At 44.7% G+C, this 16158-nt stretch overlaps 1 protein-coding gene across 1 annotated transcript; it reads right to left on the reverse strand.

Annotated features, from left to right (window-relative positions):
* Nucleotides 1–1421: 1421 nt before the first annotated feature.
* LOC123141779 (blue copper protein) lies at nt 1422–2415 on the reverse strand. The gene is made up of 2 exons (XM_044560854.1): nt 2137–2415; nt 1422–2003 (listed from the first exon to the last, which is right to left on the reverse strand). Exons 1-2 carry the CDS (start codon nt 2297–2299, stop codon nt 1675–1677), a joined length of 492 nt encoding a protein of 163 aa, XP_044416789.1. The 5' UTR covers nt 2300–2415; the 3' UTR covers nt 1422–1674.
* Between the last annotated feature and the right edge of the window lie 13743 nt (nt 2416–16158).

Consider the following 16158-nt stretch of genomic DNA (forward strand, 5'->3'; position numbering starts at 1 on the left):
GTCCGTGGCTGGTTGCTATGAGCGATAGTGGCAGGGTGCAACGATCAGCGAGCGAAGTCGGTGCCAAGTGCTGCGAGGTGTGAGTCAAGTGAGAGCAGTGCTCCAGGGAAGTGATCGACGAGGGCGGCTCAGGGAGCGCAGCGCAAGCATTGCGGAAGATGAGGTTGGGAGGAGGCGGTTGCGTGCGTGTGTGACTTCCGTGTAGAGGAACGATAGTAAGTCTACCGTTTGATGATCAAACGGCTCAGAAGGGAACCGATCCGGGGCTAGGATCGGTCGACTGCCGTGTAGCAGCGTCCTTCAACAGTTCTTAAGAAAAAATCGTCGCCCTTTGACAAAAACTACTTGCCTCTTTTTTCAAGAGAGTTCACCTCATCAGTTCTTCTCAAGAAAAAGAATTTAGGCCAACCTAGCTACGTAGTATTCGCACGGATTATACTAACCGCAGGATTCGCACGGCCGGCCGGAGCAGGTGTTGACTCTGGAAACTTTTGTCCTGCAGAATTCTGAACGGAAACACCGAAAAGGACTTGCTACTCTCGCCGTTGAATCTCTAACGATCGTATATAGTTAGTGCCAACCACTCCACTCCTATCGCAAAAAAGTAACTCATCAACAATTTGTGCACTCCAAACTATCGTCCATCTCTCCTTTTCGGCCTTGTTTTCTCGGAAGATGTTGCAAAATATGTCCACACGTTGGAACTTGTGATGACACGTAGCCATCCTAACCAAACCGATCCCGCCGTCCGATCTTGTTGTCTTCTCATAATTCCATTCTTTAGTTCCGTCAATCTAGTCACAGTCTTACGACCATAGCCTGCCTAACCGCCCACATGCATCACTCTCACCCATGACCAAAACTAGGTATAAGAAGGAAATGCAAGAACAATTGCACATTGAGCGTTGCTCAGACGATTAGGTTTCTTGTGGTAGAATCAACTCAATGGGTTTAAGTCATATACTTGACATGAGTGTTCTTTTTAAAATTAATCGGCCTGGTCTTTTAAAGGTGCTCATAGAAATAAGCGTGCGTGTGTATAAATGAGGCGTCGGTCGCCGGTCAAGGGATGAAGGTAGAGACGGCTTCAACGATGAGTTTGCACAATCGGCTATGCCGACACATGCATGGTTGTGTCCTTGTTAAAGATGGTGGATCGAAACTCGTCATCATCGACGCACGTGCGGCATTTTTTCTTGAAGGCTTAGTCTAGGAGCTGTGTATTTTTTGTTTGTTTCTGTCTTTTATTAGAGTCAATGGTTAATTGGTGGAGCTATCATCGCGATTGTTCGGTTGCTGGATATTTTAATAATATATGGTTGTGTGCATCATTCGATTTGATGCCGAATCTAGGGTTATCCTCATTTGCAAAGAAAAAAATCTGCATTTTTCTTGAAAGTGAGAACGATTAAACCTCAGCATTGACAGAATCCAAACTTATTTAACCACACTCATATGGAGGAGCCCTATTACTACGAGTACTACTGTACTAGATAGATACATCGAGATAATAATCCATACAAGTCACTCACGCCAACTACTACGAAACCAACCAATCATATCACATCAGGAAGCACAGGCAACCACTGTCCGGTACAAACTAGCGTGTGCGTGGCCGTCAGAATCAAACATAGAACGATCGACGAAACTTTCCAACATCGAATCATCGGCGGATCAGAAGAGGGCGAGCTTGAGGAGGACGCCAGCGGTGGCCGCGAGAACGGGGCCGACCTCCATGCGGTGGCCGCCGGACCCGGACGGGGTGGTAGGTGGCGTCCCCGCCGCGGGGGTACCGGAACCGGAACTGGAGTCGCCGGCGGTGACGGCGAGCTTCATGCCGGCGGCGCAGTGGGTGCCGATGGTGCAGATGTAGTAGTTCGCGCCGGCTTTGAGGGTCATGGTGGTGGCGCCGCTGTTGTCACCGTTGGCGTTGCTGGAGCAGGCGTCGTACTCGCTCTTGGTGACTTCGGTCACTGTGTGGGCCTGGCTGGCGTAGTTGAACACTGAGAAAACAGAGAGACGAAAATATTAGGCCACGATCAGTGTAGTTACTGAGGGTGCACCACCTAGCCATCATCAGCTAGCTGCTCTATCATCTAAAATCATTGTGTAGAAATACGAGTGCTGAGGACTCACCGAGCTTGTCTCCAACCGCGAAGGTCTTGCCACTGGCCCAGGTGGCGTAATTGGCGCCGGTCGTCCAGCCTTGCCCATCTCCGACGGTGAACGTGGCCGCGGAGGCCGCCGCAGCGCAGCCAAGGACCACAAGGAGCGCTATCAGCGCGGAGGACGAGGCCATGGTCGAAGTGAAGGCTCGGACCTAGCTCGAGGGAGGGAATGGAACGTATGGAGTAGACCAAGGAGCTTATCTATCGATGAATATCTCTCGCTAGTAACTGGTTGCGCGATTGACAGGGAAGGTTGGAGGGTCGTTTATAGAGCCATACGGGTCACGTGCTTGTCACGGGATCAAGAGGCCACCCGGCCGACTACGTTGGTCAGCGTTTGTGCTACTTTTCTTACTATTTTCCACATAACTTTTCTCTTGAAAAAGGACTCGGAGCATCTACAGTCGGGCACTACAAACCGCCCTCAAACGTCCAGACAGACGCTCGGTCATTGATCGGTAAAAAAAAAATCAAGACAGGCTCCTTGTACCAGTCCTAAACGCCCGGGCTGACCTGCACCCTCCCATATGGCCATATCCAACCCAAATACAGGGCGAATATGGGAAGGCCGGGGCGCGTCCATAACGTCAGACCAGACAGTCGGACCCCATTACAAATTGCATCAAATCCTCCATGTAGACCAAACCCACCGCCCTCCTCCGCCTTCGTCAATCATTTCCCGCGTCTGAGCCGTTGCTATCATCCATCCTTGCTCCTCCATCCTCGCCGCCGACAAACATGGCTACAGAGCAAGAGGCAAGGTTGGCTGCGGAGCAGGCGGTCTGGATGGTGCCCGGCGAGTGATCCGGCCAGCTAGTGATCTGTCATGCTCGGATTTGAATTTTATTTTGGCATGTCAGGATTGTTGAACTATGATTTATTTTGCTTTCTCGTATTGTTGAACTGTCGAAAAATGGTCATTTTGTGCTATATGATCCACATGCATGGATTTGAGGATTCACATTTGAGGTGTGTGGCTGTCCAGCAGGTCGGACGCATCCGCGGCGTTTGGGGGTGTTTTGGGGGGGGGGGGGGGGGGGTTGCCAAGTCCGACTGTAGATGCTCTCAGATATGTTGATCAAACCAACATGTTAAATACTCTGTAAAATAAGAAAAAAGTTGACGTGTTTTGGTTCACTATATAAAACCAATGATTTTTTGTGTGTGTACCTCGCAAATCAATATATTTTCGTATGAAATTTTACACGCATGTAGGTACATATGAATTTTTTTAGAATTTTTTGAAACTTTGGATCATGATTTTTGAATGTTTCAGAGAAATGACCTTTTTTTGCGTGAACAGAACAAAGACTTCATGAGCCCGAGCATCAAAATGATGCACCTCCGAGACACCACCTTTTCACTAAGGATGTGGCTATGTCTCATTCAAAAAACATGGCATATAAAAAGAAAAGAATGGCATGAATCTCAATGCAAAATCTCATGAATGCACTAACTTAGAGCATCTCTAGCAGACCCCGCATAAGTGGTTAAACCCGTAAATTTTTTGCGTTTTACAGTTTTGGGCGAAAAAAGTGTCCAGAACAGAAACCGTAAAACTAGTCCAACTCGTAAAATTTTTAAGGGCCACCGCAAATGCACACCCGAAACCCTTATCTTTGGAGGTTGGAAATCCGAATATAGGAGGCACCGTATTTCGGTCAAACCTCGTCGGAGCAAACACGCCGCCACGGAGTTTGCCGGAATCCGCCCTAAACTCGCCGGAATTCATCACCGCACATCGGAAAAGGCCGCTACACGCCGCAATCGATCGCCGCCGGTTCGAATTGGACGAGCTCGACATCATCGTGGCCTCCCATGACCTCAGCCTGGCCGCCGGAATCCTCCCGACGCGGCAGGCAAAGGGGCACGACTCGCCTGGCAATAGAGCAAGGCGCGGACGACGGAGGCGACGGGGCGTGGCCGGCATGGCTGGGCGCGGACGATGGAGGCGACGGGGCGTGGCCGGCGAGGCTGGGCGCGACCGGCGCGGTGATGGGGCGCGACCAACGGGCGACGGGGCATGGCCTGCGGGCGACGGGGCGCGGTCGGCTGGAGGAAGGGCGGCAACGGCCGGACTAGAGAAAGGAGCTCTTTATTCCAGTTTTACAGTTTGTTTTAAGTATCTGTTCCGCCGCGCTAGTTTTCGACCCGCAAACGCGATCTTCGTGAAACTGCAAACGTGTTTTGTGGGTCAAGTTTTTGCAGGGTCTGCTAGAGTTGCTCTTAGATGCACTCCTTCCATCCCAAAATAAGTGTCTTAACCTTCGTGGGATGAGAGAGAAGAGAAGGGAGAAGGGAAGCGGGCTGTAAATTAACAGCCGATTACAACACGGGCTCCAAGAAACATTGTAAGGATATACGGTGGATCATGCATTAATAAAGTAGTACTACTTAGCAACTATAGCTACTATACATTTTGGCTATTGGATTCACTATATGTAACATGAAATCGGATTGTTGACTATACTATTAGCGAGACACTTATTTTGAGACAGAGAGCATGTAGCCTGTTCCGCTAATTGTCCGAGCAAGTACGGGGTACGGGGAACTTGGTCCAATCGCGTTGCGATTTTTCCTTTCAATATGGATTCATGCATGCATGGCGCGATGGTAGGTGCGGGTCGTGGTCAATGATCGTAATCCAGCCGCCGCACCCATGCATTTCGGGACACGAAGATAGGTTCGCCTGAATTCTTTATTCGCGACGGCTATTCTGTTAAGATAACGAACGATACGCACCGGCTATGTTTATCTTCTTGTAACCATTTCGTGGTCCGATCCTTCTCCTAGTAGACGGCATGCCTGCTGCCTGTTGTCGCACAACGCACCACGCGCATGCACGGAGCGAAAGGCGAGTAATAATACTGCACGCCGATGGAGTGGTTAACGAGCTTACCGATGCCACTCGCCAAAGTTCAATGGAAAGCATGTGAGTTGTTTAGCCAGCCCAGTAGTGGCAGAGCACGTACGTACCACCCCTTGCAACCTATGGTGGGTGCCGGGGCTGCACGGGGAAGAATTGGAGTGGGCAATATCCGTCCGTCGGCTTGTGATGTGGCATAAGCCGGTACAACGTACAAGTAACTAGACGTCTACACGTCACATAATGCATGCTCTAAGGAGTAGTAGTACGCTACCTAATCCCTTTGTATTTTGTTGGAGAGTCAAACTATCTTAAAGTTTGACCGAGTTTGTGCAAAAATATATCGATGTTTATATGATGAAAATATATTTTATCATGAATCTAATGCTACAAATTTGATGTCATAAATATTGATGTATTCGGTCAAACATAAAAAAAAATTGACTCTTCAACAAAGTTGGAAGTACACTCTTTCAAAGACGGAGGGAGTATGTACAGCCCCCCCCCCCCCCCCCCCACACACACACACCACATGGAACCAACTTTTGTGCCTCCCCCCTAAACACTTGTATTTTACGTCCCCCCCCCCAGCAGATGATGTCTAGTTTCGTCACTGATGTGAAACTTCGTGAAGTTTAAAGAACTCGTCACAAGGAACCGAATATGCATCATTAACCACTGAGATTGCAGAGCAGGCACTAGTGTCATGGATTGATGCACTTCAGTTAAAGACCCGACATGGCAATGCCTTGCCCTAAAATAGTAATTGGCGTAGTTATTGTGCTTCAATCATTTTTAGAGTTTTGTATTTTGAAAATGGTATGAAGAATTTACAGAGCCCATGAAAGAAAAGATCAATGACTGAACTTCTAGTTCAAAAGATATAATAGATTTAGATTTCGAAGTCCAAAGAAATAGCACGAGCCATGGGGTGTGTGTGCCCACACCTCATGCCACCGGACGACAACCCTTTCAAGGGTTCCTTACGAACCGATTCACTCTGTGTAGATTGACTAGACGCAGAAAGTCTTCCACTAGCAGGTGATCGTGTTTTTCATAGGAGTTCGATGAACTCTTAGCAGACCTAAGCCTACTATCTAAGTGTGTGCTAAGGAAAGAAAGCAAGTGAAGCAGTTCTCACACTGTTTGATGACCAAGAAAGCACAAAGAATACCGTAAAATGTGTTAAGCTTTATGCACAAGCCAACACAACAAAAATTTGAACTCATGAAAAGGGCCAGGCAATCCATACATACACTTCAACACCCCCTCTCATGTGTAACACGAAAGTCAACACGTGAATAGATTCAGAGTATGGCTCAAGTCTCAAGAGGCCTATCTATGGACACAGAGGGGGCAAAAACAATTTTTAGATACATTTTGAAAGTCAGAACTTGAACTCAAGACCCCAGCCCTGGATATTAATACGTCTCCAACGTATCTATAATTTTTGATTGTTTCATGTTGTTATATTACCATTCTTGGATGTTTTGCAATCATTTTATAGTCATTTTATATCATTTTTTGGTACTAACTGTTGGGGAACGCAGTATTTCAAAAAAAATCCTGCGATCACGCAAGATCTATCTAGGAGATGCATAACAACGAGAGGGGAGAGTGTGTCTACGTACCCTCGTAGACCGAAAGCGGAAGCGTTTATCAACGCGGTTGATGTAGTCGTACACCTTCACGATCCGTCCCGATCAAGTACCGAACGTACGGCACCTCCGCATTCAGCACACGTTCAGCTCGATGACGTCCTCGCCTTCTTGATCCAGCAAGAGGGGCGAAGTAGTAGATGAGTTCCGACGGCATGACGGCGTGGTTACAGTGTTGGTGAAGAACAATCTTCGCAGGCCTTCACCTAAGCACTACGATAACTTATGACGGAGGATAAACTAGAGGGGACGGGGTTGCCGGCACACGGCTTGGTGTTTCTTGATGTGTCTTTGGTGCTAGCCCTGCCCCTCTATTTATATGTTGAGCCCTGGAGTCGAAACTTGGAGTAAAAGCCTCCTCAAAGTCGGTTTTTCCCGAAAGGCAAGAGTCCTACTCGGACTCCAGGGCTAGACGCCAGGGTTCCCGGCGTCTACCCCCTAGACGCCAGGGTTCCTGGCGTCTAGCCTCTGGTCTCCGCAAAACTTCCTTTTGCACTTTCCAAATGCCTCGTGGGCCTTCCCCTTTGGCCCAAATAATGTGTTCTCGTACCCAAACATTTCGGGAGACATCCGGAACCCCTTCCGGTGAATTCCGGAACCCTTCCGGAGACCAAACACTATTATCCCATATATCAATCTTTATATCCGGACCATTCCGGAGCTCCTCGTCATGTCCATGATCTCATCAGGGACTCCGAATAACATTCGGTCACCAACATACATAACTCATAGAATACTATATCGTCAACGAACATTAAGCGTGCGGACCCTACGGGTTCAAGAACTATGTAGACATGACCGAGATACTTCTCTGGTCAATAACCAATAGCGGAACCTGGATGCCCATATTGGCTCCCACATATTCTACGAAGATCTTTATCGGTCGAACCGCATAACAACATACGTTGTTCCCTTTGTCATCGGTATGTTACTTGGCCGAGATTCGATCGTCGGTATCTTCATACCTAGTTTAATCTCGTTACCGGCAAGTCTCTTTACTCGTTTCGTAATGCGTCATCCCGCAACTAACTCATTAGTCACATTGCTTGCAAGTCTTATATTGATGATCATTACCGAGAGGGCCCAGAGATACCTCTCCGATACACGGAGTGACAAATCCTAATCTCGATCTATGCCAACTCAACAAACACCATTGGAGACACGTGTAGAGCATCTTTATAATCACCCAGTTACGTTGTGACGTTTGATAGCACACAAAGTGTTCCTCCGGTATTCAGGAGTTGCATAATCTCATAGTCTGAGGAACATGTATAAGTCATGAAGAAAGCAATAGCAATAAAACTAAACGATCGTTATGCTAAGCTAATGGATGGGTCTTGTCCATCACATCATTCTCTAATGATGTGACCCCGTTCATCAAATGACAACACATGTCTATGGCTAGGAAACTTAACCATCTTTGATTAACGAGCTAGTCAAGTAGAGGCATACTAGGGACACTCTGTTTGTCTATGTATTCACACATGTACTAAGTTTCCGGTTAATACAATTCTAGCATGAATAATAAACATTTATCATGATATAAGGAAATATAAATAACAACTTTATTATTGCCTCTAGGGCATATTTCCTTCAGTCTCCCACTTGCACTACAGTCAATAATCTAGTTCACATCGTCATGTGATTTCACACCAATAGTTCACATCTTTATGTGATTAGTTCACTTCTCCATGTGACTAATACCCAAGGGGTTTACTAGAGTTAATAATCTAGTTCACATCGCTATGTGATTAACACCCAAAGAGTAATCATGTTTTGCTTGTGAGAGAAGTTTAGTCAACGGGTCTGCCACATTCAGAGCCGTATGTATTTTGCAAATTTTCTATGTCTACAATGCTCTCCACGGAGCTACTCTAGCTAATCGCTCCCACTTTCAATATGTATCTAGATAGAGATTTAGAGTCATCCATATCGGTGTCAAAGCTTGCATCGATGTAACTCTTTACGACGAACTCTTTATCACCTCCATAACTGAGAATTATCTCCTTAGTCATCTAAGGATAATTTTGACCGCTATCAAGTGATCCACTCCTGGATCAATATCGCACCCCCTTGCTAAACTCATGGCAAGGTACACAATAGGTCTGGTACACAGCATGGCATACTTTATAGAACCTATGGCTGAGGCATAGGGAATGACTTTTCATTCTCTTTCTATTTTCTGTCGTGGTCGGGTTTTGAGTCTTTACTCAACTTCACACCTTGCAACATAGGCAAGAACTCATTCTTTGACTGTTCCATTTTGAACTACTTCAAAATCTTGTCAAGGTATGTACTCATTGAAAATATATCAAGTGTCTTGATCTATCTCTATAGATCTTGATGCTTAATATGTAAGCAGCTTCATCAAGGTCTTTCTTTGAAAAACCCCTTTCAAACACTCCTTTATGCTTTCCAGAAAATTCTACATTATTTCTGATCAACAATATGTCATTCACATATACTTATCAGTAATGTTGTAGTGCTCCCACTCACTTTCTTGTAAATACAGGCTTCACCACAAGTCTGTATAAAACCATATGCTTTGATCACTTTATCAAAGCATATATTCCAGCTCCGAGATGCTTGCACCAGTCCTGGTGGGTTGTGCCCACCTCGGTGGCCTCCCGAACCGCCTATTTGCTCTAAAAATACCCCAATATTCCAGAAACCGTAGGGGAGTCGACGAAAATCAATTCCAGCCGCCGCAAGTTCCAGAACCACCAGATCCAATCTAGACACCATCACGGAGGGGTTCATCATGTCCATTGGTGCCTCTTCGATGATGCGTGAGTAGTTCTTTGTAGACCTACGGGTCCGTAGTTGGTATCTAGATGGCTTCCTCTCTCTCTTTTGATTCTCAATTCAATGGTCTCTTGGAGATCCATATGATGTAACTCTTTTTGCGGTGTGTTTGTTGGGATCCGATGAACTTTGAGTTTATGATCAGATCTATCTTTTTATCCATGAAAGTTATTTGAGTCTTCTTTGATCTCTTATATGCATGATTGCTTATAGCCTCATATTTCTTCTCCGATATTTGGGTTTTGTTCGGCCAACTTGATCTATTTATCTTGCAATGGGAAGAGGTGTTTTGTGATGGGTTCGATCTTACGGTGCTTGATCCCAGTGACAGAAGGGGAACCGACACGTATGTATCGTTGCTATTAAGGATAACAAGATGGGGTCTATTTCTACATAAATAGATCTTGTCTACACCATGTCATCATTCTTATTGCATTACTCCGTTTTTTCATGAACTTAATACACTAGATGCATGCTGGACAACGGTCGATGTGTGAAGTAATAGTAGTAGATGCAGGCAGGAGTCGGTCTACTAATCTTAGACGTGATGCCTATATAATGATCATTGCCTGGATATCATCATGATTGTTTGAAGTTCTATCAATTGCCCAACAGTAATTTGTTTACCCACGGTTTCCTATTCTACTCGAGAGAAGCCACTAGTGAAACCTATGGCCCCGGGGTCTCTTCCTTATTATATTTTCCTTTGCGATCTATTTTCATTTGTGTTTATTTTCAGATCTAAATTTCCAAAAACCCAAAAATACCTTGCTGCAATTTATTCTTATTTATTTTATCTCGCGTTCCCGCGAGATCTATTTATCCAATCTATCATATTTCTATCTCATCTCCTTGCCAATTTCTGGCACCGTTGCCCGAAAGGGATTGACAACCCCTTTAATATGTCGGGTTGCGAGTATTTGTTATTTGTGTGCAGGTGTCGTTCACGTAGTGTTGCGTGGTTCTCCTACTGGTTCGATAACCTTGATCTCATCACTGAGGGAAATACCTACCGTTGTTGTGCTGCATCATCCCTTCCTCTTTGGGAAAATACCGACGTAGTTATAGCAGACATCAAAAGGAATTTCTGGCGCCGTTGCCGGGGAGGATCGCATCAAGATAGTCTCCGGGCCACGTGCCAATTTCTGGCACCGTTGCCAGGGAGACATCTTCAACATCTACCAGGTTCCTAATCACAAATCTCATCTCCTTACAATTTACATTATTTGCCATTTGCCTCTTGTTTTCCTCTCCCCTACTTCACAAAAATTTGCCATTTATCCACCCTCTTTTTTGTTCGTTGTTTTCTTGCTGGATCTGTTTTTGTGTGCAATCTTGTTTGCCACTTTTGTCCTTATGGATAGTTCTTTCTCTATTGCGTGCACTCCTGAGAACGAGGTTCTTAACTTTAAACAAAGGGGAGGGGAGAATTTAAAAGATGCTTGGTATAGGATTTGCAACGCTCATAATAGATCTATCCGTAAGCAATCTACCATTGTTCTTCTTCACTGATTTTATGTGGGCATCACCACTTGGTATAGATTTGTCCTTGATACGATTACCGGTGGAAATTTCTTGATGTGTCCTACTCTTGATGCTTTTAATGCTATGGGAAATTTAGTAGGCTCGCCACCTCTTACGATTAATGAAACAAGTTTGACTCTTGAGCATGTTATGGAAAGATTAGATGCTATTGAAAAGAAAATGCTTACCGAAGAACATATGGAAAACTGGGATAAAAAGATGCATAATTTTGCTACTAAAATTGGGTCAAAAGCGGGAGAAGTTTTTAAGTTGTTAAAAGAAAAGGGCACCGTAATTCATGAAAGAATTGAAGAAAGTCCGTCTCGGATTGATAAACTGGAAGAAATCCTTAGTAATTTAAGCACGGTTTTTGCTTCCGCTAAAACTATTGAAAAACTCCCGTAAAAATTAGCAAAATTACTCAAGTTACTAAGAACAAGGGTGCAACTTCCAATAGCAACAAAGAAGATCTTAAGATGATTAGTTTTTACCCGGATTTCGTTGAAATAATAAGAGATCCTATCGGCAAAAATGAATTCCTCAACCTTGTTCCTAGAAGTATTGTTGTTGAAAATGTATATGCTAAATCTTTGAAGAATTCTAAGTGTGTGATTAAAGAGTTGGACAACAAGGATGGCAACACTTAGATTCGTGCTTTATGACTAGCTAGGGGCGTAAAACAATAGCGCTTGTTGGGAGGCAACCCAATAAATAAAATTTATTTTTGTCTTTTGCTTTCTGTTCTTGAGTGTTTGCACAATTATGCTACTACTATGATTGTGTTTTTTGTGTTTTAATTAGTGTTTCGCCAAGCAAAGCCTTTAGGATCTTCTTGGGTGATAGTTGATTTGATCTTGCTAAAAATAGAAACTTTTGCGCTCATGAAAATAATTTTCATTTTTAACAGAAGCGTGATAAAATACCAATTCTTTTTGCAAAAGATTTATATACAAATTTCTTAGGTTGTCCTAATTTTTCAGAAGTTTTGGAGTTTCAGAAATATTCTAAGGGCCTGTTCGGCAGCTCGCCAGCTCCCAGATTCAGCGAATCCGCGAGCGGAGCTGGCCCGAATGGTGTGGCTCCAGGAAGCTGGCTTCTCGGATCTACCCGTCGTCCATGCACAAAAACGTGGAGCCGCAGCTTTGCCGATCCCAGGAATTGAGAAAACTGGAGTTCGGGGTATTTACACAAACTTGCCACCGCGAAGTTGCTTACCTCTTCAATAGAAAGCCTATTAGCCTGATCCCCAATCTCCTCCGTCCTCACCCGCTCGTCAACCCTAGCCGCCAGCGACGGACGAGGCCATCCCGCCGCCGCCAGCCAACTTGTCCGGCGACCCGGCCGCCGCCGGCCAACTCGTCCGGCCGCCCCTTCCCCGACACCGCTTGTCCTTCCTCTGTCTCGCCACCCCAACCTGTCAGCAGCCGGCACCGCCTAAGATCATCGGCCTTGCTCCTCTGCCCCGTCGGCGCCGCTCTAGAAGCTCAAGGTGAGCTTGTGCGTATGCACAACCCCTCCCCATCTCCATTCAGTTCATGTTACATGCAGTCAAACCATTTGGTTCATAGTTTAGGATGTGCAGATGAGGCCATTTGGTTCAGATTTTAGGATGGCCAGATGGGTCCCTTTGGTTCATATTTTTGGATGTCCCATGTACCGATTTCTATATGACATAGTTGAGGTAGTCCTTCTACCGTTTTAAATATGTTCAGATGACATAGTTTTGGTAGTCTCCCACACTGTTTTTTCATGTTCATAAATTCAGATGACATGGATGAGGTTTAGATTTATATGAGAGCATACAATCTTTTTAGAGGAAGTAGTCGCTGTACAGATTTATAAATGAGTGCATACAATCTTTTTTAGCACACACAGTGACATGAACTTCTATATAGAATTGTCCAACATGGTTGTTGAATGGAACATTGAGAATACAAGGATTATCACCGAGTTGTTTGTCAAACAAGTGAGAGCTGGAAATAGGCCAAATACTCACTTGACCTCCAATGCATATGATGAGGTGGGGAGGGAATTCAAACTAATAACAGGGCTGGAGTACATCAATGACCAATTGAAGAATAAATGGGACAAACTGAGAAGTGAATACAGCATATTCAAGAAACTTAAGTTGAAGGAGACAGGAGCGGGATGGGACATAGAGCGTAAAACTGTCAAACAAGATGCGGAGTGGTGGAAGAAGGCAAAGATAGTGTGTTTTCATCCTCATGTTGTGCATACCATATCTTTCTTCTCATTAGTTGTTGTTAACAAATGCTATCTTCGTTGTATATTTATAGGACATTCCAGGTTGTTACGAGTTCAGGAAGCATGGACTTCGCAATGAAGAGAACTTGCGCATCATGTTTGAAGACATCACAAGTGACAGTTCCGATCACTGGAATCCGACTTCTGGCATCCCCCCTACTTCCACCGCACTAATATCAAGTGGCATACATCTTGAGCAAATAGAAGATGTTGATCTGTTGGAGGATACCCAAGAGACACCATCTCCTGTTACGCCAAAGGTTAATAAAAGGCTTGGAAAGATCATTTGTGACACAAACAAGAAACCGAAGACCGCACAAGTCATGCAGGAGCAGATTACAGTGATTGGGGACATTTGTAAGGAATCACACTCGACATTTCAGTCGTTCTTTAAGCACGATGACACCACCTCTGTTGCATCTGTTATGAAAGAAGAAATTACTTGTGGTGCAATAGAAGGTAGTGATGAGCACTTCATTGCCTCTGAGCTTTTCATCAAAAGAGAGCAAAGGGAGATGTTTCTAAGCATGAGTGTTGAAACTCGTTTGGGTCGGCTCAAGAGGAAGTTCAGCGTCAAGTACGGGAACTAGTTGTTTCCAATTTATGTCATATGTGTGACGGTTGCTTATGTCCTATGGTACTGAACCATTTTGTATCCTATGTGTGAGGTTGAACAATATTAAGTACTCGGTGTTGAACAATTGTTTCCTATAAGGCTTGTAATAACTGATTGGATAATATTTATGTATGAAGTGGAGTTTCATCTTCATATTTCTTACTCACCATGCTAACCTTTGTTAGTTAACTCATTGGTTGTGTATGTGCAGATGTCATCTGACAGTGTCAGTGATGATGAAAACTATTATGAAAAGAAGAAAAGAATGGTTCGTGCCCATGCACAAGAAATGAACATCATGTATCTGAGTGCATCAACCATATTTGAGAAGTATTGTGACAGTTGGATGATGAAGGCCGATCCTAGGACATCTATCTTGAGTGGATTTGGATGGTTGCAGGAGACTATCGGTACACTGGGAGAGACCTTCACCATGCTTAGAATGAAGGCAACGGAATTCTTTGAACTTCATGACTTGTTGAAGGATAAGTATGGGTTGAGCCATTCCCCTTTTGTTAGCAGTTATGAGTCTCTTGCTATGTTCTTGTGGACCTTGGGGGTGTGAATCAAATAGAAGAACCAAAACCGTTTCAAGCATTCCGCCGATACAATCCATCGTAAATTCCATGAAGTACTACTTTGTGTGGTGAAGATGTCAGCTGACTACATCAAGCCTAAGGACCCAAATTTTAGGACCGTGCATCCAAGGATTCGGAATGACAAAAGGGCTTATCCACACTTGAAAGGCTACATTGGTGCAATAGATGGGACTCACATTAGGGCTTCTATTCCCGAGGCCGCACAAGTGAGGTACATCGGAAGAACAGGAGCAATAACTCAAAATGTGATGGCAATATGTGACTTCGATATGCATTTCACGTATGCTTCTATTGGTCAACCTGGTTCTATGCATGACACAACTGTGCTATATACCGCAATGCATATGGATAAGGCCACCTTTCCCCATCCTCCAAAGGGTAAGCATTTTTGCTTGTTGCAACTTAGGTCTTATGTCCAAGAACTTACATGCACCATTCTCTCTATTTTGTAGGCAAGTACTATCTTGTAGATGCTGGCTACCCTAACAGAATTGGATATCTCGCGCCCTACAAAGGAGAAAGGTATCATGTCCCTGACTTTCAAAGAGGTGCACCACCGAATACTCCTAAGGAGAAGTTCAACAGGATCCACTCGTCCAAACGCAATTGCATAGAGAGGGCCTTTGGAGTTTGGAGGATGAAATGGCAAATTCTTTTGAAGATGCCAAGCTACTCAATTAAAACCCAGAAGATGATAGTGGTTGCTACCATGGCATTGCACAATTATGTTCGCTTCCATGACAAGTCAGATCTCCACTTTGTTTGATGTGATAGGGATCCGAATTATGTGCCAACAATTCCAGAACGGTATAAGAAGTTTGTTGTTCCTACAAATGCATCGGATACGTCAACTTCGGAGGAAATGGTGTTGACATGGATCTGGTTAGGAACCAACTTGCTACTGACATTGCTCTAGGTTGGTGAAGATTACTTTAGGAATATGTACCACTTTGGTGAAGATTACTTTAGGAATATGTACCACTTTTGATTTGCAGAACTTATGCAAATATTATGCTTTTGTTGAATGAAATATGCGTGCACTGTGTTGATCCTTAAAATATGAGTTGCCAACATTTTGTTTTCAGTCAAAATAAACATTCGAAGATGCATTAGTCATAATTTGCACTCTTGAAAGCATAGCAAACTAGACTAAAATTGCTCTTTGTTAGTGAAGCAACGTACAGAAAAGGGAGAAAACGATGTCTCCCAGCAATCTGGGCTGAAAAATGCCCTCCACTCGGTCCAAATTAGGCCTTTTAGCCAACTTTTCAGCCCCTAAGAGCCGGGCCTCACGTGACTTTCCCCCCAGCCTCGTTCTTGGGCTCACTTGGGCCTCTCCTCAATACCCAACATGGCCGAATTCCAGTGAATATGGCTGGCAGCCCATGTGTGGCGACCGAAACCTGGAGCTGAGACACCGAACGAATTTCTCAGCGCTGGCGCTCGCGTCGGAAGCTGGCGGTCCAAAATAGAAGCTGGATTTCAGGATTTACGGGAGTTGGGGAGCTACCGAACAGGCCCTAAATATCCAGATTGCTACAGACTGTTCTGTTTTTGACAGATTCTGTTTTCTTTGCGTTGCGTGCTTGTTTTGATGATTCTATGGTTTTCTTTGAAGAGTTTTCGCCATAGAAAAGTGGGAATACAGTAGATATAA

Source organism: Triticum aestivum, chromosome 6D (assembly GCF_018294505.1).
Source record: "Triticum aestivum cultivar Chinese Spring chromosome 6D, IWGSC CS RefSeq v2.1, whole genome shotgun sequence".
In the NCBI taxonomy this organism is placed as follows: domain Eukaryota; kingdom Viridiplantae; phylum Streptophyta; class Magnoliopsida; order Poales; family Poaceae; genus Triticum; species Triticum aestivum.